The sequence below is a fragment of the Lynx canadensis genome, chromosome B4 (assembly GCF_007474595.2).
Source record: "Lynx canadensis isolate LIC74 chromosome B4, mLynCan4.pri.v2, whole genome shotgun sequence".
In the NCBI taxonomy this organism is placed as follows: domain Eukaryota; kingdom Metazoa; phylum Chordata; class Mammalia; order Carnivora; family Felidae; genus Lynx; species Lynx canadensis.
In genome coordinates this window covers 38,215,734-38,242,288 of record NC_044309.1, presented here as the reverse complement: position 1 = coordinate 38,242,288, position 26,555 = coordinate 38,215,734, and the positions used below count along the sequence as shown (strand labels likewise).

At 56.0% G+C, this 26,555-nt stretch overlaps 1 protein-coding gene across 2 annotated transcripts in view; it reads left to right on the top strand.

Moving 5' to 3' along the window:
* Positions 1–25,322, top strand: part of TSPAN11 (tetraspanin 11) — a 70,534-nt gene extending 45,212 nt beyond the window's left edge. The window contains exons 4-8 of one of the 2 annotated variants that reach the window (XM_030322179.1): positions 12,735–12,809; positions 13,702–13,806; positions 16,631–16,789; positions 17,160–17,246; positions 23,891–25,322. In XM_030322179.1, coding sequence (XP_030178039.1) covers positions 12,735–12,809; positions 13,702–13,806; positions 16,631–16,789; positions 17,160–17,246; positions 23,891–23,950 — 486 coding nt within the window. In that variant the 3' untranslated portion in view covers positions 23,951–25,322. Of the gene's footprint in view, positions 1–12,734; positions 12,810–13,701; positions 13,807–16,630; positions 16,790–17,159; positions 17,247–17,434; positions 17,501–23,890 lie in introns of those variants that run through there. The other variant, XM_030322180.1, reaches the window with a different exon arrangement.
* The last annotated feature ends 1,233 nt before the right edge of the window (positions 25,323–26,555 follow it).

The following is a 26,555-nucleotide window of genomic DNA, read 5'->3' as shown; positions in this document are numbered from 1 at the left end:
AGACTGGGGAGTATGGGCATTGATGGGGGATACTCAGCTTTATTGACTTCTCTGGAGAGTGGCCCAATCATAAGAGCTTTTGGCATTCTCAAAGACCAAAAGGAAAGCCTAAGGGTCAGTAACTGACAGCATTCTGATCTGTGAGCCACACACCACAGGCCCCTCTTCTTCACTCCTGTCTTAATACCATCCATTAGCCAGGCCTGTCCCACCCTCCAGGCTGAGCCCTTAAGAAAATTGATGTCTTCTAGCCTCCAGTCACAGCCCGCCTGGAGGGGACCAAGCTCCACAGCCAGGGCTGGGCAGGGAAGACGTGGGGACTTCTGGAAGGCCAGGCTTGCCTGTAGGACGGTGCACATCTACCTCTTGGCTCGCCCTTCTGAGCTCCACAGGGTCAACAAGTTAGAGGTTTTCTCATCCCCCTGGGCCTCAAGGCAGGGCTGGGAACACAGGGACTGCTGGACGGGCTGGTGCTAGATGCCCTCCTTCTTCTCAGCCCCACCTTCTGCCCCACCCCCCGCCCCTTGCCTGCTCTCACTTTCATCCCAACAGAACTGACACAACACATCTGACCTCTGTGGTCCACCATCCTAACCGGACACATCACCAGCCCAGAAGTCTAGGGGTGTGAGCACAGCACGGTAGCAAACAGCAAACCTCGAAGCCTGGAGTCTTCTCTCTTTGCTTTTCCCTGATCCCCCACCCCCACTGAAAGAACCAAAGACGGAACCATCCCAAGGACAGAACACAGGTGAAGCAGTGCTTCTGAGTAACCCACATTCTGGCCTGTCAGCCCCGGAGTTATTGAGCACCTGACCGTTTAACCAAGAAGGTGGCTGAGACATGCAGGAATTTCTCAACCCAGGCCCCCCTTTGGAGGCAAGCGACGTGGTTAAGGCAGTTTCAAAGTGTTCTGTGGTTCCCGGAGGCTCCTTGCTGCTCTCATTTCATTTTTTCGCTTCCTTATCTAACTTCCTTTTGAAATCTTTCATCAGCTAATGGCTGAAGGAGACTCCAAAGGAGAAATGCAGCAAGCCTAGCTCTACACAAAGTGGTCCCCAAAGAGAAAAGGGAAAGACGAAAGACCAGGCATCCGAATGATGTGCGTCCAGCCTGGACCAGGAGAAGGGCGAGGCCAGACATCAAACACTCCCTGAGAACTTTGCGGAGTGCGTGGTCCAGCTCACACAGTGCCACGTCCTTCCTGGTCCAGGCCCTTCCTCCTGGCACCTCTGCAGCCCCCAAAGTCACTTTCCCAAGAAGGCAGCACTTATCAGGGACAGGAATAGCACATCTTTGCGGGCGCTGAAATGCCGACCGGCATGGTGTGGGAAATCGGTAGAGGGGAAAGAGAATGAGGTTTAAATTATTCACACCAGATCTTCTGTTTCAGTGAAGGCTGCATGAGGGAGCCAGATAATTCAGGCCAGCTCAGCCTAAGGCCCATGGCCGGGACAGATGCTACCTTGATCAAAAGAAAGGGGTATTTTTAGAGTTTTGAATATGGGCTCTGAAAACTTTTGTATCTTAAGCCACATGAAGATTATGATGGATAGCTCAGGCTAAACGGGTCTTTGTGAGGGGCTCTTTTACATTTAGGGGATGGATTAAAGAGTAAGAAGTGCTAGAGCCAATTCTTGAAAACGAGGAGACCCCAGATTGCACTTTGGAGCTGGTTGTCCAGGGCAGTAAGGTCTAGAATTAAGGACTGGTTCAAAAGCAAGTTGTAGCGCTGCCTGCCCAACTTACTTTGGGACTCGGGGAAGTCACTCAGCCACCCCTGGCCACTCCTATCCCTGTCTTTATCTGGGGGTAAGGTATGTGGAGAATGAGAGAGTATTCTGAGGCTTAGGAAATAAGTCACCACATTATGTAAAGATCATAAAATGTGGCTATAATTATCGTTTACATCACCATCACCATGACCAAGCTCCTTTGAGAAGGAATCTAAATAAATGGAGTTATTCTTAGGGCCATGACTCCCAGGGTCCCTACAACTTCTTCCTCGATAGAAGCTGGGAATGGAGGAAGGACCCCAGTTCCCTGGCGGGGGTGGTGGGCAGAGCCGGGGTGGGGGTTGGGATGTTGACTGTGTGTTCCCATTGCCCATTTCTCAGCCTCCCATTACCTTCGTGTTCATCAGCCACCCAGCCAGAATGGTCATAGCCTCATCCATTTGGTAACACTTTGACCTTTGAGTCAGCTGCCCATGAGTCAGCTGCCTAAATGCTTCAAAAGAATGGATCTTGCAGCCAGGGCTTTGAGAACCCCAGCTCCTCTCGATCAGAACAAGAGAGCCTTTCCTGGTCCTGTATGGTCTGGTGCAGTGGAAGCAGGAAATGGACAAGAGGACTCTTGCCAAGGCTCTTCAGGAAGTCAGGAGTCTGCTTTGAGGCAAGAGGGCTGCTCAGGAGACCCATACAGTCAGCCTGGACCCTGCCTCTCCCAGCTGGGTCCTGCTGGGTTCATTCGGGAAAGGCCTATTGTATGCTGGACAGCCACAGCTGCCTGGTGGAGTGTGGCCCCTCTTCCCCTCAAGACCTCAGCAAGTCTTTCCCATCAGCTTCCTTCTCAATGGCCTTACTTAGTTCAGGGGCTATGCAGGAGGGACTGCCAGGTGCCTTAGACATGAACCCTCCACCCATCTCCTTAGCCAAAGAGAGAGATAGACTTGCCTAAGGTCACGTAGCCAGGAACTGGCAAAGCCCAGTCAACACCCAAGTCTTGATCCAGGCCCTGTTTACTGTCCCAGGCCAGCCTTGCACAGCGCCCCCCCCCCCCTTTTGGATGCTTCCAACACAGGAAATGGGCACTTGCCTTTCTTGTGCTCCAGGACCTATGGTTTGCATTCCAGGTGAAAAGGGAAGCATTTTGAGATCTGGGGTCAGTTACCCGGCTGCTGTCACTTGATCCACTCAGAAGTGAAGGTCAAGCTTCAAGGTGCAGGCAGTGTGGTAGAAAGCAGCTCTGTTAGTGCACGAAAGAAAATTTTTTGGCCTATTTGGAGAAAGTTCAACTCAGTTATGTGCGGGTAGATGATCACCCCGTAGTGGGGGCTCTCTGTGTCCCCACCCCCAGCTGTGGCCCGAGCAAGGCTCAGAGCTCAGAGAGAGAGAGTGTGTATACCGTGCACGTGTGCGTGCATGCTTACATGTCTGTGTGTTTCTGTTGCAGGAGGACAGGGGATGGTTGCTAAACAGCATCTGTTTGCATCCCAAATCCAAGAGCTTAGCTCAGGATCACTGCCTCTTTGTCATTCGGTTCCTGCTTCCTTTCCTTAGCAGATTCTGAGTTTAGCCACATAACAGAAATAGACATGCTAGATCGTCCCTCTCACCTAAGGAGACATGGTCCATGTGTGCCCTGATGACTGTGGGCACGGGTGATCTGAACCCCAGATAGCCCTTCCCAACTTATTTGGAAGGCTATGCCTCCATGCAGCTGTTTCTACCTTCCCAGTGACGTTTCCCTCCCACTGGTGTTAAATTGAATCTTATTCCACAAGCACATACCCAGTAAGGGGCCTAGAAGTGGGCTGGCAGCTGAGGAAAACTGATCCCAAGTGGATGGTCTCCTCCTCCCAAGGCCCCACCCAGGGAGCTGCTGAGGCTGTTGTGGGCCGTCGGTACTGTCCTGTTCTGATGAGGTTCGTTCCCCAACCCCACCACCACCAGGAGCCACCCGCTTCCCACCGATGAGGTGAGCTTTCTGAGCCACACCCCGTTCCCATCTTGGAGTAGTGGCACGCCTCGGAGTCACAGCCACCCTGTGTCCCTGGGATGGGGACGGGAGTGGTAGCTGGATGGCTGCCTGGACATGCTCCTCCTGGGAAGTCCCCCCCCTCCACAGTGACAGTCGGTGCCCTTCTCCGTCTCCCCACACATCACACTGAGGTTTTGGGGGAGTTTACAATCCATTGAAAAATAAGGCCCAGGAGGCAGAGAGATGGCAGTGAAAGGTCATCTCCACGGCTAACGAAGGTGATTGGAGGATGTGGCTTTATAGCTGCAGCTGGAAGCCGTAGCAGCCCTTCAGCTGTGGTTGAGATTGGGGTACACGCCTTTCTAAGAACTGCCTCACTGTACTTGCCACATGGTGGAGAGCAGAGAATGTGGCATCCTGAGGACAGGCTGGCCCCAAGGTGAAGGAGGAAGGCCCCCTCAGCAGATAGGACAGGCTGGAGAGGAACCAGGGTGTCCCTCTAACTGTCCCTGCAAGGAAGCAGGAGGCCAGGACAGAGGAGGCAAGGTCCCAACACTGCACAGACTGATGAAACTGTGGCACCAAGACATTTTTCCCATCCAAGCCCTACACTTTATGCAGAAGGACCAGAAAGGGTGAGTGATTCGCCCAGGGTTACACAGCATCTTGTCACAGGGGCACACTGGACCCAGACTCCCAGGCCAGGGCACCTTGTGTAACACCCCTTTTCTCTGACCAGCACCATTCTGGGCTCAAGATGCACCTTTCTCAGGCTGCAGTGGATTTAAATGATCACTGCCTACCTGTAGCAGCAACTTTCTAGATGGAACAGGTTTTACAGCCACTTAATTCCCTCCACCTCCTCCCTGCAGTTTCCTGCAACTCCTTCTCCATGTGCCATCGATGGGGCTGCCATCAACCTCAACAAGCATTTCTAGCACATTCCCAGAATTTTTGCTGGGCACAAGGCAGCATAAGAAGGGAAGACATGATTGGGCCTGCAGCCCAGTCCTTGGCTGGAGTCTAGTGAGGAACACAAGACACCTGTATCAAAAGACCGAGAACCCTGTGGGTGGTTTCAATTCCTGTTTCCATCTGGTCAGAGCCTCTGATCTCTCTGAGCCCCAGGACTTTTCCTAACATCCAGGCTTGGTAGGGATTTCTCCTGCTCAGCCTTCCCTTCTTCCCCATTGCCAGCCCTGTCCTCGAATTACCACCGCTGGGAACCCTGTCCCCAGTTGCCTCCTTGGTTCTACCCTGGCCCCATGCACTATCTCATTTGCCTGCGGGCTGCACCACATTTCTCCCACAGCCTGGGAGAAGACACCAACAGGGACATCTAGGTCCTTCCGAATGACAGCGGCAGTCGGCCATTTCCCCCATGCCCAAATCCCTCAGGCATCCCTAGGCTGTGGCCCCTGAGAGGAGTCTGGCCCTCCTTCTGGCAGCCAGCAGGCCATGCCCCTGCCCCTCTGGATCCTGCTGTCTTAGCCCATCGGCCTGAACTCCTAGCAGCCCTAGCTTGAAATCCAGTGGACTCCTGTCTTTGGCTCATAGCTGTAGGTTCTGTTCCCCTCCTGACCCCACCCCCACCCACAATGTGATCTTTGGACCCAAACACTTTGGCTTGGACTTTGGACAGCCTCAGCTGCATTCTCTTGATGTGTCCGTTGAATGCCTCCTGCCTCCCCAGGCCCCACTGTCCTCAACTCTCCCATCACTGATTCGACCAGCTTTCACTACCCCAGCCCTGGTCCACTCCTCTGCTCCCCATCCCCTGGGCCAGAACTGAACATTAACTTCCGACTTCAGTCAGAACACATACTAGCATCCTCTGCACGGCCTGTAGAGCACGCCTAGGTGGAGTGCCAGCTGGCCGGGGCTGTGAGCCCTGGGCTGGGGCTCCCCGGGGTAGAGGTCACCTTCATCCTTCCAACAGTGACATCTTGTTACAGGAATAACTTGAGGCTCTCAAGCCCACATCCTCTCTTCTCTGCAATAACAGTCCGGCAGCTGCACCTCTGAGTCCTGACCGCCTCCAGCCACTGGTTAATTGCCAGAAAATAATGCACCCTGAGGTCATTGCCGCTTAAACAGCCTCAGCTGTTGGCAGCTCCCTGACCCTCCCACGGCATGCTGCTGTAACCCTCTCATACACGGCCAAGCTAGGACCTCAGGCTGCACTCTTCTCCCTGCAATTTTTTTTTTTTTTTTAGTTTTAGGGAGAGAGAGAATCCCAAGCAGGCTCCACACTCAGCACAGAGCCCAACACGGCTCACTCCCATGACCCTGGGATCATGACCCGAGCTGAAATCAAGATTCAGACACTCAAGCGACTGAGCCACCCAGGCGCCCCTCTCCCTGCAACTTAATGTTGGTAGCATCTTGAGTCTCCTGTCCTCTTCTGCCACACTGCTCTGAGAAGGGGCTGGTGCCTCGACTCCCACCCCTCACCCCAGCCCATTCTCACCTTCCTAGGCACCAAGCCTTCTCAGTTTTCCATCTCTGGCTTAGTCTCCATCTCTGATTATGCAGAATAGCAGAGGGGGTAGTGGAGGAGAGCTTCAGCGAGGTTCCCTCCTTTGTGGCAGAATCAGCCCAGTGAGGAATTCAGGAAGTCCAATCGTAGAAAGTTCTTAAAACGTACTGCAAGGAAGGCACCAGCCGGAGCTGAGTTACCTGGGCTCATCATGTACCAGTGAATCTGCCTCAGAAACTTTATTTGGAGCTCAGCTTGCCCCCATGCAGTATTAGCCCATCTGAAGATGCAGTTTCTAATTAATCCCCTTAATGTCACAATGAGATATATTTCCACAAAGCTCCTGCAGAACCTCTCATTAAAGAAAGTATTGGTTTGGTTCAGAGAGTACTGTGCTGTTCCAGCTTTGCTTTGGATCTATAGTTCTAGAAAATGTCCAACTTCAGTTCTAGTTCAAACTGTACCATTAAAGAATTAAAGAAAAAAAGAAACTTTGGTAGATGGTACAGAGGGAAGATGAATGTTTGGGTCCCGTTCTTTGTTACCAAACTGGTTTCTTGTACATTTAGGGTTCACTTTGGCATATTTCGAAGTGGCATAGTTCTTCTGGGGAGCTCTGGGGATAGAGGCTATAAGAACTTTTTTTAGAAGTCTCATTCCTGGTTTCTATCAGACCAAGACTAAGTAGTTGCTTCTGGAAGGACCGGGGGCAGCCCTGAGTGCAGGGGCCAGCCGGTCACAAAAACCAAAGTGGGGCTGGAGGTCAGGGAGGAGTTAGGGCAGGGTGGGTCCAATTCACACCAAGGTGCCCAGGGACTGTGAAGACAGAACAAGATACAGGTCAGAGCAGGAGGGCAAACAAGGATCAAAGGACACACAGTCCTGGGGAGCAGGACGATCATGTGACCCTGGAGTCTGACAGAGGTTCAGAAAGAAGGATGTTGGCAATGAGGTCACGGTCAGGAACTTCTGGCACAGAGAGGGCTTTGGGGAGACCTCCCCTAAGCTGCAATTTGATGGCTAACAGCTGTGCAACACAGACACAGTCCGGACAGCGAGTCCCAGGCAGGGGCACAGAGGGCAAAGGCAGGGAGGCCTGAGGCTTCGCTTGTGTGTAGGGCCCTGCGCGTGCACACACACACACACACACACACACACACACACACACACACGGGGAGTGCTGCACAGCTGTGCAGACTCTAGGATCTGATGAGGCTAGGATCCCCCTAACCACAGCCACCCCAAGTGCTCTCAGGGAGCCCACCCACCCAGCCATCTGCTCTGTAGTGGGCATGACAGCACCCAGCAAGTAAGTGCACAGAGTTATGCCGCTGGAATCCCTGAGTTTGGTTTCTGGACTCAGCTGGACTCAGCCATGCTCTTGCCATGTGACCGCAAACGGCTTCGCCTCTCCATGCATGTGCCTCATGGTTACGACGAGGCTAATGTCGGTGCTCACACGGCAACATGATGAGTAATGCTATGCTCATCTCCGAGGGTGGTTGGGAGCTGTCATGAGACGTGCTCACCAGAGGGGCCGGCACCTGGGGAGAGCTGGCAAACCTTGGCCATTACTGTCATGGAGCGCCCACCGTTTGCACTGTGGGCCATGAGTGAGGCACTGATGCTGCCAAGGAGGGGTTAATTTCTCCCCCCCACCCCCTTTTTTGTGGAAGGGCTATTTTACCACTATTCTCACTATAGGAAAACTACATTTTTACCGCTGTTGAGAAGCAAGCTAGGCATACCTCTTCAGCTGTAGTCCAGGAATTCTGGCAGCCCATTCATGAGAGTAGTGGGCTCTGTTGGTAGAGAATGGGCCCTACACAGCACAGGGCCCAGGAAATCTTGGCTTTCATTCAAATAGGACAGTTTTCATGTTTCCTACAGGCAAGGGCAACACATCCCTCCTTAGCCCAGGGAAGCCTGGGCAAGCCAGTAGGTACCTAGCAGCTTCAGGAAACAGTGCTATCAAGAACCAAGAAATTCACTGACTACCCCAGGGTGCACCTGGGCCCATCACATCCCTATAATAGCTGCTGATCCCAAGCACTGTTGGCTTCACTGATCCTCCCTAGAGTCAGGGTGAGCAGCTTCCTGCCACAAAGTGCCCTCAGAGGCAGGTACACAGTAACCGCCTCACATGTTTCTGTCTGTGTTCAGTTTCAGGCTTCTCAGGAACTAGACCACCTTCCTCAGATCTTCTTTTTCACATCTCCCATAGTGAATAGGGGAAATCCTATGCAAGTCAAGTCCCAGCAGCGGCCTCAGAATCTGAAGTTAAATGTGCAAATCAGTTCCTCAACCTTGGCACTAGTGACATTTTAGCCCAGATCATCCTTTGCCAGGTGGCCTGACTTGGGCACTGTAGGACGTTCAGCAGCATCTTTGGCCTCTACCCACTAGTAGCATTCCTTACCCCAGTGGTGACAATAAAAAACAGTCTCCAGACACTGCCAAATGTCCCCTGGGGGAAAAACCATGCTAGATTGGGAACCAGTGGTATAAATTAAACCACAGTAATAATTCCATACCACCCACACATCAGAACAAGGTTAAACTCCTGCCCCCAAGCCTGGGGCTGCCAGCTTCAGCCAGTTCCCTTCAACTCACGGCATGCGTATTAAGATGTGCACTCACAGGTCTTCATCTGGGATGTTTACTGAGCATGCCTCTAGACCCAACACCGTACCAGGCACTGAGGCCAGAAGAACCTGAGATGTGGTCCCTGTTCCCCAGAAACTCACAGTCATTCTGGGGAGACGGGGTCACAACATCTGAGGCAATGATAACCTCTACAGAGCAGTAGGTAAGGATACGTCACTCAGCCAGCCCGTGAGGAAGAGTGTGGCAGACAGAGGGGAGGGCACAGGGGCAGCTCTGAGTCTAGTCGAGGAGAAGGAGCCGCGCTGAAAGTTGTGTCAGAAGGTGGAGGCAGGTGCAGCACTGTAGGCGCGTGGACGGGGGCGCTTGGCACCTACTGCGGACCCAGGGACGGCTTCGTGGAGGCCATGACCGAGCCCGGTGATAGAGGGACAGGCAGGGGAACACTGAGGGCAGATACATGGAGGCTGGAAGGCTTGGGCGGTGTTTAGGGAACCGTGTGCAGGAACAGAAGGAGTGCTTTGCAGATTGGCGGCCAGCTAGCCTGTGCCGTAGGAGTACTGGGATGATTTGGCTGGACATCAGGAAGGCTTGGTAAAGAAAAAGGTGGAGCAGCAGAGGCGAGGCACTTGTGTCACGTGGCAGCCCCCCACCAGCCTGGCCCCACTGCCCAGAGGCAGGGCTGCCAGGCCCCTCGGCGCAGGGGGATCCCAGCGAGCACAACCTTTTGCCTGCTTCCCCGAGGACTGTCGCACTGGAGCTGTGATTCAGGGCCACCCCCGCCCGGGTGAGTCACATACCTACAGCCCTCCTGCCACCGAAGCTGCACCCATGCCCACCGAGCACCCAGCCAGTCCACTCCCTGGCACCCCGCGTCGGTCCCCCAAAGCCCCCGCCTGGCCCTCACTTCCCTCCCAAGGGCCTCTGAACAGCTGGAGGCAGCACTCTCCCTGCTCCTGACAACTCCGTCAGGTTGGGGAGCCTGTCTGATGCCTCCAAACCGTTTTGAGGGGCTGGCATGTACTAATTTAGGCTGCCATTACATCAGGGATGTGGTTCAGTTTCTCTCCCTTCCCATCAACCCTCCTCCCAGCCCAGTGTCAATAGCAACGGCGGCAGTGACGTCCCGGGGGAGCAGCACGACACTGCCAAGTCTTCATGACTACCAGCCCGCGTGACTCTCGGCTGACAGCCCCTGGTGATCGGTGATGGGTGATCAGCGATCGGGAGAAGAGCCTCTCCCGCCCCCCCAGAGGGAAGGTGCCAAGACACCGAGATGCTGCCCTCCCAGCCGCCAGGGGCCTGCATCCTCCCGTTCAGTCACGGGCTCCTTCACGTCTTCCGGCCACACCACAGAAGGCACATGGGGCGCACCTAGGGAGCCTGGGAGCATCCAGCCGGCAGTCACTGCATGCAGGGTCCCGTGTGGCAGGAGGAGAGTCGGCCTCAGGGTAGCAGGGTCGGGGGAGCGGAGGGCAGTTTGGAGCGAGCAGGATGGGCGGCCGAGTCAGGATGTCCGCAAAGCTGCTGGGGGCTGTCAGAGGGACTGGCCCAGGCCACTGCGCCTGCAGCTGGCTGACAAGCCTGGCTCACCTCATGCGGTCACGCACAGGCTCCGGGAGCAGGAAGCAGCTCAGACCACCGTGAAGTGGAATCCCCTCCCTTTGGGTCCTTTCAGCCCCTCGGGATAGGCAGAACTGCTGTGATGCCATTATGCCCACCCACAGGCTCAGTCCCACAGGCACAGCCACTGCATATGGCCCCAGATGCTGCGTCCTGTACGGGGCCTGAGGAAGGTCAGAATTCAGCCACATGTTCTCATGGGAGCACGTTTTTGTAACTCACACCAGGCTGCCCATCCAGAGCCTGGAAGTGGCAGAGCCCAACTCAAACCTGAGTCAGCTGACTTCCGCCACCGTTCTTCAGGTTTCCAGGCCCTATATCTCAGAGGCTCAGCAAGCAGAGGGCCCATCCACAGACCCCTTGCCAGCCCCCTGCCTCACCTGGATACCATCCCACACCCTCCCTAGTCCCAGGCACATGGAACACTCCAGACCCCTCCCCGTGGCATAAAAAGTCAATGAGGCCCAGGGAGTGTGCCATCGTGGGATCTGCAACTCCCTTCCCCACTTCTAGACCTGATCCGGGTGCCCAGGAGCTCGCAGACAGCCTGAGTCTCCATTCAGAGCCTGCACAGGGTGACGAGGCTGCTGTGTCCCCCACACGCCACCACACCAGCCTTCTGTGCATCGTCATCCAGGGATGGCCAGGGGGTGCCTGATCCTGGCCGTGCATGGACTGAGCTTGGACATGCAGGCCAGAGGCCTTTCCTTGTATGGCATTGAGCCCGGGGTAGGTGGGGAAGGGCAAACCAGGAACCTCCATTTGTACTCTTGCCTTGGGCCCCACAGATGATAAGGGCAGCCACCATGATTCAGAGACGGGAAAGCTTCCCTCGTTCCTGATGGTGGGCCGCTCTGAGCCTGGCAGACCGTGGGCTCAATAAGATGGCCGTGGGGTAGGTGCACAGTTCATGTAACTCAAAAGGAAGCCCTGTCCCCGGATGGAATGTTCTTCATGATCTTCATGAAAAGGAATACCTTCTCCTCCCCCTGTGTTTAAGTCCTGCCCCTGCCAGGCCCCATGCTGGGCTCTGGGAGGTAGTCAGGCAAGGCCTCAGGGACTCACGTCGCCTCTGAACTGGCCCTATGGCCCCTGCCCTGCGCCTTTTTCCCATTCCCATGCCCTCCTGCTGCATCCCTACCCCTGCTGAAGAGCCCTGGAATTTCAGAGCTCAGGCACAGGCTGAACATTCCCTGGAATCCAGTGATTTGAATGACTATAGCCAGGCAGATGGGCGGTACCTGGGGGGGGGGGGGGGGGCAACACCAACCACTGCTCATGGGGAGGGGGGCTAGGCTTCCCCAGAGGGGGCTAATTTCAGGCAGCAGCACCCCACTGCTTTGCCTCCTCTCCCCACTCCCTCTTTCCCTCTTCCCTGCCTAGAGCCTGCTTCCTCTCCACCACCACCCCCACCCCTGCCATGCCCTCCTAGCCACGTGGGTCTGACAATGCATTTTTGACCTGTGGGCCCCCACAAGAACACACCAGGATGGAGCAGTGTCCCGGAGCCTCCTGACTAAAACTAGGAGGGAGGTCACGGCAGAGAGAGCACAGCCAGGAACGCAGCCGGCAGGCTGTGAAGCGTGCAGAGCGGGCCCCGAGTCTGGAGGAGGCCAGGCAGTAGTTGTGTCAGGAATTTAGAAACCCCTGCAGGGCCGTGAAGGCCTGGAAAACACACCGATGCCTTTCGCAGGGCACTGCCTTTGCTATTTCCTGAGCCTTGGTCGCTGCCCAGCCACCCCTACCCTCCCAGGCTCTTCAGCTCTCTCCACTCCCAGAACTCGGACACCCCACGCCCTCTGCACTCTCCAGGCTTCACACAGGGCTCTCCCCTCTGCCTGGCACATGCTTCCTGCCTTCTCCACCTGGTAGCTCATCCTTCAAGGACTCAGGTGTCCCCTCCTCCAGGAAGCCTTCTCTGACTGCCCTCCCCCCCACCTAGGTCTTGCCCCATAGTAACATTTGTAACACAGCATTGTAATCACTTACCTATACCCCCACCACCAATAACTTTGAGGGCGGTAACCGTCTTACTTACGATACCTGGCATGTAGCAGGTATTTAATAAGTATCGGATGGATGGATGGATTGACACACTGACAGAAGCCCAGTGGGTGAGGGGGTGAGTGGGGAACTCCGTGCCAGCAGCTGGGAGAGGTGAGCATGCCCAGAGCTGCCGGGAAGAGGGGGAAGATGGTATGGGTGGGTGATGGGGTCCTGGCAGGTCGCCCTGCCTCCCCTACTGCTTTGGGAAGACTTGTCCCGGAGCACTGTGTGCCTACCCAGGCCTGATCCCCGTGGTGACCACCTTCCTCCTTGCTCCTAGTACTTCTGCCTGTTGCTGGTGATCTTCCTCGTGGAGCTGGTGGCAGGGGTCCTGGCCCACATGTACTACCAGAGGGTGAGTAGACCCTCTTCCTGCATTCCCCATCGGTGCCCCCTGTTGCCCTGGAGGCAACAGTGTGGGGCGGGGTGCAGAGGCATGGGGGAGCTAAAGCTCAGCAGTGACACAGAGGGAGGTCTCATGTCCCTGGCCCCAACAATCCTCAGTATACCTGGGTCCTACTTCTTGTCTGGCTTCCAGCAATTCTCTGCCCTATCTGTTGATGCTGACTTATTTGGCATGGGGGCTGGGGAGTGGGAATGCCCCGTGGGAGGTGGGGTGGTCTCTCTCCCCTCCTAAGCAGAGATAGAGGATGAACCTAGCAGGTGGGCATCCAAGGAGAAAGGCTGGGGCCGGGGCTACCTGCCAGACTATGAAGACAGCACCGGGCCTTGCCTGCCTGCTGCAGACAAGGATGAAGTAGCCTGTCGGGTCTCCTCCCACTGGCTGCTGTGAACCAGGGGTTTGAGGTCATGACCAGGGTGAGACAGATGCCTGCACTGGTTGTTTTAAGGCAGCACCGTACAACTGATGGGTGCCCATAGGATAACAACTGTAAATATTGTGAATGTCACCTCATAATCAAAATGAGAAAAATATATTTATTTAAAAGCACCCCCTGTGCCCAGCCTCATTGCCCTCCCACCAGCTTTGAGCCATCCCCTCCCCGGCCTGCCTCTCAGTTCTGTCCATCACCTGCCTGGCCCCAGCTTTTACAACATCTCTCCACGAACTCTGTGTTCTGAGCGGTCTCCTACGACGCTCCCATTACGCTGGGGAACCTCTGCCCTCACACCATTCCAAGTCCGTGGTGCTCGAGGCTAGCTGGCCTGGCTTTGGAGCGGGCCTGGAGAACGAGGCCAGGGTGAGTGGTTCTGCTGATGCCACCTTCCCTCTCCACTCTCTCCAGCTCAGTGATGAACTGAAACAGCACTTGACCCGGACGCTGGCTGAGAACTACAGGCAGCCGGGAGCCGCGGACATCACAACCTCAGTAGACCGTCTCCAGCAGGATGTAAGCACCCGCCCCCTGGGCTTGAAGGCCAAGCAGATTCAAATTCCGACTCTGTCCCTTCCTGTCTTTGTAACCGAGGACAGGTTACTTACCTTCTCTGAGCTTCATTTGCCTCCAAAACAAAGCCTCAGTGTGCGTGTTGATCATTCAGTACCATCGCGTATGCAGAAGTCCCCGCCACCATGAAAAGGGCAAGTTGAATCCTGGCCCTTTCCTTCTTCCTCCTGTGCCCTGGCCCCACCACGGCCCCCTTGACTGCCTCCTCCAGGTCCCACCCCTAGGGCCCTTGCGGGCAGGAAGCTGGCTGTGTCAGGAGAAGAACTCTCCTGGCCGGGATCTGGGCTCCTTCCATCAGCAGGGCTGTCTTCTTCCTCCTCTGGGGGCTGACAGTTGAGGTCCCGTACTAGTGAACTGTAACAGACAGAGCTATTTCAGCCAGACTGCTGCAAGAACTTCCCAGTTGTGAGCCCAGAAGGTGGTCCCGCCAAGAAGAGGCTCAGCAGACCCCTTCAGTGAGGCCCGTGGTCCTGCCAGAAGTAGGGAAGGGACAAATGGCCCCCAGACCTGCCTTGTGCAGTATGGTAGCCACTAGCCATGTGCAGCTAGTTAAATTTACATTACAAAATTCAGTTCCTCAGTCACTAGCCACATTCCAGTGCCCAATAGCCATAGATGGTTAGTGCCACCGAATTGCACAGGACAGATATAAAGCATTTCCATCATTGCAGAAAGTTCTGTCGAACAGTGTGACTCCAGGATCCTGATGGTTTCACATCTGAAAATTTGAGGAAGCTCTACCGGCCCACTCTGGTCCCCTTTCTCCCTGCCACCTTAGCCTGTGGTCTCTGCTCTATCCTGTATCTACAGACCCCACCCTCGGCCCGAGGCCTTGGTCTTTCTGCCAGGAATACCAGGCCAGTGAGTGGAGTAGAGGTTAGCATCTTAGCTCAGCTGGGGAGGCACCTTCTCCGTCTCCCCAAGACTGGCTTGGATCCCAGTAGGCTCTGTGCAGCGGGGTCTCTTGTGCTCTGCGATAGTGGCTGAGGGCACTCATGTACACATAGGTACACACATCCACACCCACACGCTTAGCCCACACATACCCTGCTGGTCAGCCCAAAGCTCAGTCTGCATTTTTAGGGCCTCCCACATGAGGCACTGAGCCTGAATCCCTGCCCTTGGGGCCTTAGTTGGGGAGCCCAACACATGCAGTCAGTGCTAGGCTGGGAGGACCCTCTGAGTGGAGAACAGAGCTGGGAAGGCCAAGGGGGGAAGCAGGAAGGAGGGCCTGGGTTTGCCTAGTTAGAAAGGATGGGAGGGGCAGTCAGAGAGTAGGGAACAGCATGAGAAAGGGCACAGCTGGGAGCCACTATCTGTCACTGCCCCAGGCCTCCTCCATGGGCACCTGAGCATGTGGGCACGACCTCACACATGCCAGCAACAGTTAGAACCAGAGGGGCACGAGGGAGCCTGGGCCCAGGCCCGCATCCTAGGCATGAGGAAGCAGCCCTGAGAAGGCAGTGGCTTCAGGCCAAGGCCAGCATCTGGGCTGCGGGCTGCACCCCAGTATGTAAATGACACCTACATGCCTGCATTCACAAAACGATTGTAGCATAGAGGGTGTCACTAACTGCTCACCCCTGCAGGGCTCGCTTCTCAGGGCTTCACAGAATTGCCTCTTGCCGTCTTCACACAGAGCGGTGTGGAGAGGCTTCCTGAGCCCCACTTACATGTGACGAAACTGAAGCCCAGAGAGGCTAGATAACCTGCCCGGGGACACACCGCAGTATAATCCCACATGACACCTAGCACACACTGTGCTGTTCCTGGCTCCATGTGCTGTCCTGTTCTGCCTGCCTCCTGCCTCCTCCTCTTCCTTGTGGGACCTTTCCACTAGCCCCGTCCTCCTCTGAGCTCCACACAGCTCCCGATGTCTCCCCTACTAAGCTGTAGTCACTGGGAAGCTTCAGAAAACCAGGAACCATATTACTCATGTGTGAGCCCAGTGCTAGCTTCACTCCTGGCACATAGTAGGTGCCTATCAAATACCTGTTAACTGTACTGAACGTACCTCCCACCCGGCCTGCACCTCCACACACCAGAGACAGTCTCAAAACAGCTGCCTGTGTGGCTTACACGGGGACTTGGATTCTCAGTCCCTCAACTCACGGGCAAGAGATAACCAGTGTCCTGTTGTGTCTGCATCACTGGAGACCTGGGTTGGCACTTTCCTGCTCTGGAGTGGCACAGATGACCCAGGTCTTACCCAGCGCCAACTCCACCACTTGGTCAACACTGATCTGCCCACACTGTGGCTCTGGGACACTCTCTGTGTCCTTCCCTGCAGGTCTGTGGGCTCTGAGGCTTCAGGGTCTGAATGAGGGTCCAGGAACCTCTGGCAAGGCTGGGTCCCTGTTCCTGGGGTCCTGCCTCGCTGGGTGACCAGGAAAACACCCCCATGTGGTGTGAGCTTTCCCCGGGGTATACAGCCCCACTCTCTCAGGGACCCACCTCCATCTATCTCCCCACCCATCTTCTCAGAGACTCTCCCTGCTGTCAGGACGCCCAGCATAATCTCCTTAAAGGACTTGCATGGATAGAAGGTAGCCATCAGGTGTCTTGCAGCCAGCTTCTGCACCTGCCTGGAGAGAAGGGCCCCCAAAAGGCCAGCTCCCTGCTCAAAACAGGCAAAGGGGAAAATTCGCAGGGAGAACAAATCCCTATTTGTGCTTGAGTTAGTATTTGAATAACGAGTCCTGCAGCCCTGACACCGAGGGACCAGAGGAGCCTCCTGCCAGGTCTTCACCTCCTTCTGTCCCTCTAGTTCAAGTGCTGTGGAAGTAACAGCTCCGCCGACTGGCAGCACAGCGCTTACATCCTGTCTCAGGAGGCCGAGGGCCGCCGGGTGCCGGACAGCTGCTGCAAGACGGTGGTGGCCCGCTGTGGGCAGCGGGCCCATCCCTCCAACATCTACAAGGTGGAGGTGAGCGCCCAAGCTCCAGCTGAGGCATGCAGAGCACACCCCACCCCACCCCAAATGGGAGGCTCAGGCAGAGGGGCAGGGAGAAGCAGAACACGCTTTTTCATTGGCCGTGAGACCTCACAGGGCTGTCAGTGGTCTCCACGAAGCAGCTTGGGGACAAGCAGCTGCTGGTGGGAGGTTCTGAGACATCATGGCATGCCCCTGGATCACCCGAGAAGCCTGTGGGCAGTTGAAAGGCTGGAGCAGGCCCATTAAGCCTCTGGCCTGCCCTCAGCGGGTGGGGGGGGGGGGGGTGCAGCACCGGCCAGCCCTTCCCTCTGCAGCCTCGCCTACTTCACGCCGGCGTGCGTGACCTACCGTTACCTTACAGGGAGGCTGCGTCAGCAAGCTGGAGCAGTTCCTGGCTGACCACCTGCTGCTCATGGGGGCAGTGGGCATCGGGGTGGCCTGTCTGCAGGTGAGTGGGAGCGCGGATTAGGAGAGGGGGTTGTTTGGAAGAGTTCTGAACCCCTCTCCCATCGGCAGAGATCACAAATCACTGACCCTCTGCACACCCATGCCCTGTCCTGCCCTCTCCTCCCCTCCTCTTCTCGCCACTTGCCCTTGGCAGCCAGGAATGAATCACATGGTCACTCTCTTCCCCAGAAAAGATGAAGGAAAATGCCTGGGGGCCTGGGGGACAACTTGAACTTGTAAGAGACCTGGGAGGAGTGTGAGTGTGGGCTCAGGTATGTGCATGCACCCTCTGTGTGTGCACGTGGGTGTGTGTGTGTGCACATGGATTACCCGCATGCATCTATGTGTACATGGGGTTGTATGCATGTACGTGCGTTTAGGTGTGCTTGTGCATGTGTGTATATGTGTGTGCATGTACAAGTACCCATTCCTGCGTGTGTGTGTGCACACACATGCCCGTGGATGTGCACTCCCCGTGTACTCCCAGCTCTTTGAGCGACGTCTTTTGCTCAGTTTCACTGTTCCACCCCTCCCTCTGCTGCCACCCAGGAAGTCAGTGTCACTCTCAGATCTGCTTTAGTCAAAAGTCCATACAGAGGAGTCAGGAGGGCACCCTCAGGCTGGGGCAGATACAGGGGCAATGGCCCTGCACACCTACCTTGCCTGGCACTCTGCTTCGGCCCAGCAGGTTCTAGAGGGAGCTCAGCACTGCCCCACCCTTCCCACCCCCGGGACCACCTGCACTGATGAGGAAAGGGGTGAGAGGCTGGGACCTCAGAGGACCCGGATCGAACCCTTCCTCTGCTCCTGTATGACTTAGAGCAGTTACAGCCCTGCCCGCAGCTTCTCCGACCACAAAATGTGGCTCATTTCCCGAACCACATAAGGTCTAGAGAAGAGCGAGGTGATGAGTGTGACACACTCACTGTGCCGGGCACGGGTGAAGGCCTCCAGTCAGTGGAAGTGGTTGTTATCCAGCCATCTGTAGACTTCAGAGTGGTTTCAGGTGCTTTCTATCATTAGATCCCCACCACGACCTGAGACCTGAGCCAGGCGAGGTAGTAAGTGTGCTCCCATTTTACAGATCAGAAAGTTGAGACCCAGAGAAAAGACTTACCCAGGGTGTCACATACTGAAGTGGCACCCAGGTCTCCTGGTCTTGGTCATTTGCTTTTGCCAGCCCCCTCCCCCCACCCCGCACCTCCCCAACCGCCAACACAGATTTCTTTGGAAAGCAAAGCAGGGGCTGGTATCAGCAGCTGGCTCAGGGAGGCTGCCAGTGTGGGGTTCCTTCCAGATCACCGCTCTCCCTGCCCACATCAGTCTGTGCGTTCAGAGGACCTAGCTGCAGCCTCCTCCACTGGGCTCGACACTCTGGAGGAGGGGGGAGACCAGGCAACCTCAGGCTGGTTATTTCATCTCTGAGCCTCAGTTGCTTGTTTGTAAAATGGGGCTAATTATATCTAGTTTGGTGAGAGGATTAGCAATATATATGTAAATCACTTGTCACTGATGAGCAGATAGCAGGTGTTCAATAAATGGTACCATCATTATTTTTATCATCTCCACCTGGGCACATTGTCTCTCAAAAAAGCCCTCATTGTTTCCCGGCCAGAGCAGCTCCCCCTTCGTCTCCATAGTTAGCATGCAGGCCGGGAGCCCCAGGGGGCATTAAGCAGAGCCCCTCTTTTGCAGGACCCTAAGGCAGGCCTTCTGTCCCACATACCCCAGTGGGAGCTGAGGAAGGGGCTGCTCTGTGCTCCAGCGCCAACTGAAGTTTCCAGAAACCTGCTGTCTCCTTCAGGTGCTGAGGGGGCCTGCTGTGCATGGACACTGACCAGGCCAGGACCACACTCCCCATCCATTTCCTCCTGGTCTCTCTGGCTGTGGGAGCCCGGAGAAGCTGAAGACAGGGGCAGTGAGGCCTAGAGCAGGGAGTGGGTCTGCCAGTGTCCCAAGCCCAAGGTCAAGGTGAAACAAGTACCCTGTGAAAGTACTGCTGGGAGGCCATGTTGTCAGGAGGGTGCCTGCCCGCTGCAGAGGGGCTTCCTCCTTGTAAACATCCCCGACCGTGAAGTCTCGGTCCTCCAGGGCTCTCTGTGGAATGGCGCCAAGTGTCCCTCAGAGAGAGCTTCACCCAGCCACCACTGTGGACCCCCATCCATAGCCCAGATTCTCCCCCGACTCTGGCTGAAGCCGGTCCTGCAGCAGCCAAGCCTCGGTTACAGCCCCCTCTGCTGGCCAATGCTGGAACTAAGCTGCCCAAGTCCCGGTTGGCCACCAGCCTTGAAGGGCTCACACCAGTCGTGTCCCTAAGCTCACAGTCACCCTCCACCAGTGTAGGTATCCCCACACACGCCCAGCCTGGCACTTCAGAGACTCCCAAGGCTCAGGAGATAAAAGGCCAAGGTGGTGGCTCATGTTTCCCTAGTCCCCAGGACTAGAGGAGACCTTGCTATGAAGTCAGAGGACCTCTCCTCTTCTTATGTGATCCTGAGGAAGTCATGTTCCCTCCCTGAGCCTTGGCTTCCTTCCCTATAGAACGGAGGAGATGGACATTGTTGAGCCTTCCTTTAAGTGGCAGAATTCTATAACCCATGGGAATCTCACATAGGAGCCCGCGGTATTAAACAAGCATGAGGTGGTGCTGCTGTGGTTGAAGCAGGAGTTGGGGCTCTAAGGTTCCATGAATTTTGGTAAGAACCCTGCCTCAGTGTGACTCCTGTGCCACCATATTCTAGAATGTTAAGGCATGTCTTGTGCATACTGTGAACACCAAGCAGAGGATGTGACAAACATAACAAACCCCGATTCCAGCCATTTGGCAACCTGTCACTTGTTGCCCCGTGAATGTGTGGACCAGGGCTGACATGCTTAGATCGTAGCAGGCTGGGGGGAGACAGGATCTCCACAGAGCCTCCACGGCCACAAGCCTCAACCTGGGCTGCACATGGGGACCACCTGGGGAGTTTTAAAACTGCCCAAGGCCCCGGCTGCACCCCAGCACAATTAAATCACTTTGTCCGGGGCTGGCACCCAGGCACCAGCATACTTGTGAAGCTCTCTGGTGGGTCCAGTGTGCAGCCTGGCTGAGAACACTGGCCCACATGAACGACAAGAGCCACAGGGCACCTGGAAGTCAGATGTGGGAGAGGTCAAGGGCCAGGGAGAAGATGGCACCATCACAGTCCTTAACCACCCAAAGGCAGGCAGGTGGGGGAGGGCACATTCCTGGGAGGTACCGGAGGACAGACAGGAACAACAGGTAGAATTTACAAGGAGACAGGCTGGAGAACTTGCTAACAATTGGAATCTTCCAGCAGTGGTCCCTGTGAAGCACGAAGCTGTCTGTGGCTGCAGGTCGTGGCAGAGGTTGGGGGCTGGCAGGGACCCTGAAGTGGGGAGACCCGCATGTGATGAGCTGCAGGTCCCTGCCCCGCTGCTGCGTGCACCTGTTCCTTTCAGCAAGACCCTGTAGGGCCCTTCTGTCCACGTGGGCATGTGGCCATCACTCCTCTGGTTTTCAGACCTGACAGGGATAATTGGGGTCTGGAGTTACCTCCAAATCAGACTCTTCTTTCTGGAAGGACCTTACCGGTTATCTAGGCCAGTGCCATCAGCCCCGGCTGCACATGACAATCAGATTTGAAAAGTACCCTTGCTCGGGCCCCATGCCAAGGATTCAGGCTCAGATAGATGGGACGAGTCCTGTGCCTGGGTGTTTTTTCAAGCTCCCCAGGTGATTCACATGTGCACCTAGGATAGAGAACACTGGGCCCACCCCTTTCACATATACCTGAAGACACCAAGCCCAGCGACATGGTCACTTGCTAACAGTCACATGGCCACCGTGGCAGAGCCAGCCAGGACCCCAACTCCAGGTCTCTCTGTTGTACACCAGCTTCCCCTTCTGGGTGGACTCTGGAGGCACTCCACCTTGAGGTAACTCTGGCAGAGAAACTTCTACCCAGGAAGGACATAGTGGCTCCGCCCCCTTTTCCTACTGCCCTGCTCACACACAGACTCTGGGAGTCTCCCACCCAGAAGCCATGCAGAGTGAGCATTCGTTGTCAGTTTTGTAATGAGAGCCTCTAGGTGCCAGGTGCCAGGTGCCATGGCCAGTGCTGGGGCCACACCAGTGGGCAGGATGTGGTCCCTTCTCCCAGGAAGCTTTCACTCGAGGCAGGAGGCACGTAGAACATGGGTTGTCACATGCCATCAGAGGCACTGTGCAAGTGTGAGACTTGGGGCTCGGGGGAGCATGTAAGAGGCCCTAACCTGTCAGGGCAGTCACAGAAGGCTTCCTGGAGGAAGTGATATATAATTAAATCTTGAAGGAGTTTGATGGGGAAAAGCAAGAGGGGAAAGAGTGACAGGGCGAGAGAATTGAATTGGCAGAGCTCTGGCCTGCTGCAGTGGAGGGAGGGCTTTATCCTGAGGGCTCTGGGGAGCTGTCAAAGCCTCAGGATGCAGGAGGGGCTGGGAACCCTGATGTTGGTCCTGTCGTCCTGGTTTTTAAAGACTGTCTCCAGGGAAGGCTACCAAGCAGTGAACAGATTAGAGGTTTCCCTATTGAGATTTGAGACTCAGAGAGGGTTATATCTGTGCCCAGGATCACACAGCCCCAAACAGAAACTACCCCATTCCTACTTCTATCCCAACATTCCCGTCCTGTAGATGGAAACATGTTGCAGAGCCCAGAAAACTCACACGACAGCAGAGATTGGGATCTGCAGGTCAGTAAAAGGGAAACTGAAAGATTACATTGGATTGGCCTTCTGGGGCCTCCCTGGCCCTTCCTTGGTTCTCTTGGTGACAATCAAGTCCTGGCCCAAAAAACCTCAAAAGCAGCTGAAACCATGCCACCTCCCTGATGTAAACAGCCCCATGTGGCAAATGCTGTACCTAGGCAGGCTGCCAGAAGAGGGCGCCATGCACCACACAGCCAGGCCCCCACGCAAGCGGGCGCCCCCGCAGCCATCTCCACGCATCCTCCTCCATTCCTGCTCCTGCACTCATTACCACGTGTTTACTCTGCTCACCCCGTGCTGGCCACGCAAAGCTGTGGGTGCTGATTCGTCCACGTCCTCCATCAGGAAGGAGACGGCGGTACCAGGGATCCAATAGCTTCCACTGCTCCTCTGCATGAATCAAGGTGCTTGTGTGTGTGTGCACGTGTACATGCACATGTGTGCAGACCTGTGTAGACATGTTGTGAGTGCATCCGTAGCCCCTCTGCATGTGTCAAGGTGGGGGCGTGTGTGCGGACATGCACCCTGCCTTCCCTGGGAGGCTCCCTGGTGGGAACACACATCTTCTACAGAAGTGCAGTTATGGGCAAGCTCCGCCCTCCCGGTCCCCCAGCACAAACTGTCCACTGTAGATGTGGCCTCAAGTCCGTGCTGGCCCAGCTCTTCCCATCTGACCCCCCCCCGACCCCCACAGCAAGAATCAGAAAGATCCAGATGACCCCACACGTTAGCCATCAAACCACGACGTGGGGATGGGGAAGAGAGGGTGCTGCACGACACCTGGCTGGAAAGGCTGCGATGGCACCTGCTTAAAGCCAGTGGGAGACAAGATAACCTCTCAAGCTGCCTTCAGCTTGTGGCACTGAGTCAGGAAGGAGATCGGCACTCCTCTCGGTACCAAGTCTGAAAGCTGCACTCACGGAGTTCTGCCCTCCTCCCATGTAGGGGTGGAGAGGAGAGAGGAGGGGGGAAGAAGAAGGGCTCATCCTCTGCCACCTCAGGCCAGCTAGCCTTGCAAAGAGAAACCAAATGCCTGCTAGCCCATGAGCGTCTTCATCAGCCTGCCCTCCTCCCACTGGTCAGAGCTCCGGGTGCATCCAGAGGGGCTCTAGCAAGGTCAGGCCAGCAGCAGCTATTGGAGAAATTTGGCAATGATGGGGCGTTGTTCCCTATCTTCGGGGAGATCCACCTTCGCCCACGTGCCACAGGACATTCATGGGGCTGCCCTAGCAGCGCCCTCTTTCCTGTGGGTGGGGAGTCTGGATCCAACGGCATCATTACCATGGAAAGATCACAGGCATGGGTGTCCGGGGTCTGACACATCCACATCTTGTCCTGCATTTTAGAGATTGGAAAAGTGAGGCCCCCCAGGGGGACAGCGATTGCCCAGTACTGCCCTGCTCTGGGCAGGATGCTCTTCTCGTTCAGCGAGTGGGTGTGACAGAGAGGCTATTGGGCAGGCTCCTAGGGCCTGGGTCTGGTGCCTCATTCCCAGCTAACTTACAGGACAAGTTGGGGACAGCTCCAGGTGCTCCTTTCAGAGCCTCAGTTTCCCCAGTGGCTTCTGTGAATCAACTATGAACCTTGGTTTTACTCTGGAGTCTGAGAGCAGCGAGACGCAGACAGACAGCAACAAGGGAGTGGAACTACTGCGGCTCAGGATCTGATGAAATCGGGCCATCTCTGGAGATCTAGGACCACAGACCAGCGGTGCACTGCTTGTTAGAAAGCAGAATCTCGGGCCCCACCCCAGACCTCCTGAGTTGGAATCCGCCCTTTATCCAGGTCCCCATGTGTGTGCCCAAGAGGGAGAAGCCTGCTGCAGGGCACTGCGGGAGAGCAGCTTCATGGGGTTCTGATTTCTCTTTGCTCCTCTGCTCTCTCCACCTGGCAGATCTGCGGGATGGTTCTCACCTGTTGCTTGCACCGGAGGCTCCAGCTGCATTTTTACTAACGGCCGACCGCGTTCCCCTCCGACTGCCCCTCACAAGGACAGGTGCCCAAATCCCATCTTCCAGGCCCGCAGAGTCAGCACCAGCTCACCTAGAAACTCCCAGAAACTCTCCCTACTCTTCCCAGCCCCTTTGGATCCACCAAGTGCCCAAGACTATGGCTCCCGTGATTCCCACCCAGGCAGGGGGGACCCATCCTGTGTGGAAACAACAACCAGCACCCCTCACCAGGCCTGGGGATCCTGTGGATGACAGGAGGGTGATAATCAGACCCTCCACTCCCTCCCAGCTCCAGAACCTAGAATGAAGGTCTGAAAGCCCCCCTGGGATGCCTGCATGGGGCACATGATCTCCCCACTGGTGCTGAGCACCCCTCTTCTTGTCTCTGCTTGGTGTGTTTTTCTCTACCCACGGGGAAGTGCTTACCGGCGGGGGGATGGAAGCAGTTAGGGTTGGCTCTGCCCCCAGAAGATCCAGCCCTTTGATCTGCCCGCCCCCACACCTCCTCACCTGGGAGTACCCCGGCGGTCTGGGGTCTGGTTCCTTCCCGCAGGGTCTGGCAGCAGAGAGGCCTGAGGTGAGGCCCCGGAACTGGGGTTGGGCAGCAGCAGGCTGGTGGGGCCACCAGGGCAGGGAGGAAGGCAGGTAAAGTGGCCACACCAGCACATGCTGCACCAGGACCTTGCATCCAGCCTAGAAACCTTCCCTGGGAGAGGTACCGCAGAAGACCATGGCCTTGAGCTCCAGTCTACAGTAAATGACCCTCAGGGGTCTCCCCTCTAGGGCCTGATTCTCTGGAATGCCAGGTATTTTAAATGATCTCCAGCCCTTCGTGTCGGTGGGAGTAAAAATCCTTCCTGATTAGGCCAAATCACAGACCCTGCAAAGTTGGAGCCACTGAGAAGGTACAGCTCTGAGTAGAAGGGTGCTGTGCCTGGAACCCCATTTTTCCTGGGCCCACAATCCCCAACCACATATGGCCACCACCATTCTGCCTCCAGGAGCCCTCGCTCTGCTTCCCAGAGTGAATATAGTGGCTTCTTTTGGTTCTCTCTTGCGTCTCTGAATCAGGCAGGGAATTTTCAGGAAGAATTTTCTCAAATACTATGGGAGAACAGAACAGAAAGAAAATCCTAGAAAATGCAGAATATAGATGCTGGCAGTTTTCCAAAGAACAGGTGTCAACTTGTAAGACAGCCATGGAGACGAGACCCTCCCCCTCCAAATACCTATTACAAATGGGTAACTTGTAGCGAGAGAACCCCACACCTGGCTTCCCACCTTCCAGGTGCCGTGCTTCCCGTGCTGGGGACCCTCTTACATCCCACCATGAGAGAGTGGCCCCTTGTTGCCAAGATCAAGGGCAAGAAAGGTCACACCTTACCTCCTAACTCATTCTAGGCCCCAGTCTGATGAGCTCAGTTCTTGGTGACCTGGGGAGTCCCGGGTGAAGGGTGTTCTCCCTCCCATACACAGCTCACTGCTGTCCCTAAACACAGCCCTCAACTGCACAGAAACCGTACTTGCTCAGAACAGGGATTCCCCACATGCACAGAGGGAAGACCAGGTTCCGGGGGCAGATGGCCTCCCCTATCCTGGGGAATCTTCTTGCGGCTTCTCTCCTCCACCCTCACGGCCCTGAGGCTGCTGATACAAGTTCATTAACAGGATACCAACTTTCCAGCAATCCCAGACTGCACCAAGGCTGGAAGAAATTGCGCTGTGACTAGCTTTGCTGCCCTCCAGCTTCCTGGGACTCGTGCGGACAGTTGAGAAATGACTGACTCCCAAGCTGTGTGCAGCTGGGCGCAGGCTGCCAGGTGTTACCAAGTGAGGGATGAGAGAGAGAGTTCCTCCTGGGCAGGCAGCGATGCCCGGGGAGGCGCTGTGTCCTGTGGGACATGTCAGCCCCTTGGCGGAGTCCCTGAACTCTTTACTGAGGTCAGCTGGGCTTGTGGAGACGGGGACAGGGGGATGGGCGGGATCGCTTGCACACCTTGTTGTCTGTCCCTGCCCCCCGAGGTGGGTTAGGCTGTCCTAGGCTAAGGGCAGGTGATTCCACCCTGGGCACCTGCCCACCCAGAGGGCAGCTGGAGGATGGATGGACCAAGCTACAGAGAGAGAATGACCCAGAGCTTTTGGGAATGGTGACCAGCTAGCTCATGCTCACAGCTTGGGAGGGGTGAGGGTTAGAGGGAACTGAGGCCCAGGATGTGACAGGCTCCCCGCTCAGGGCATACAAAGGGCTGGGGTCCGGAGCCAAGAATGCCGTCCCCAGTGAGGTGTGCCCACCCCACCTGAGAGGACGCAGATCTGCGCCGCCCAGGATGACTGCCCCCAGGGCCCTGCTTGGAGACAGAGAGAGAGAGAGAGTGAGCCATGACTGTTGAAAGCTGTCCTCAGTCCTGTGTGAGCAAAAGGCCCCTACACACTGGGACCCAGAAAAGAAGCCAGCATTTTGTAAAGGTCAGACCATGGCGGATGCTGGGATGCACACAACCTGAGTCCCCGCAACCTCGGCCTTCCCTCCCACAGCGCGCAGGGGTGGACAACCCCAGGGCACGGCATGTCCCCCACTCTCCGGATGACCTGTGTTGGGGGAGGCAA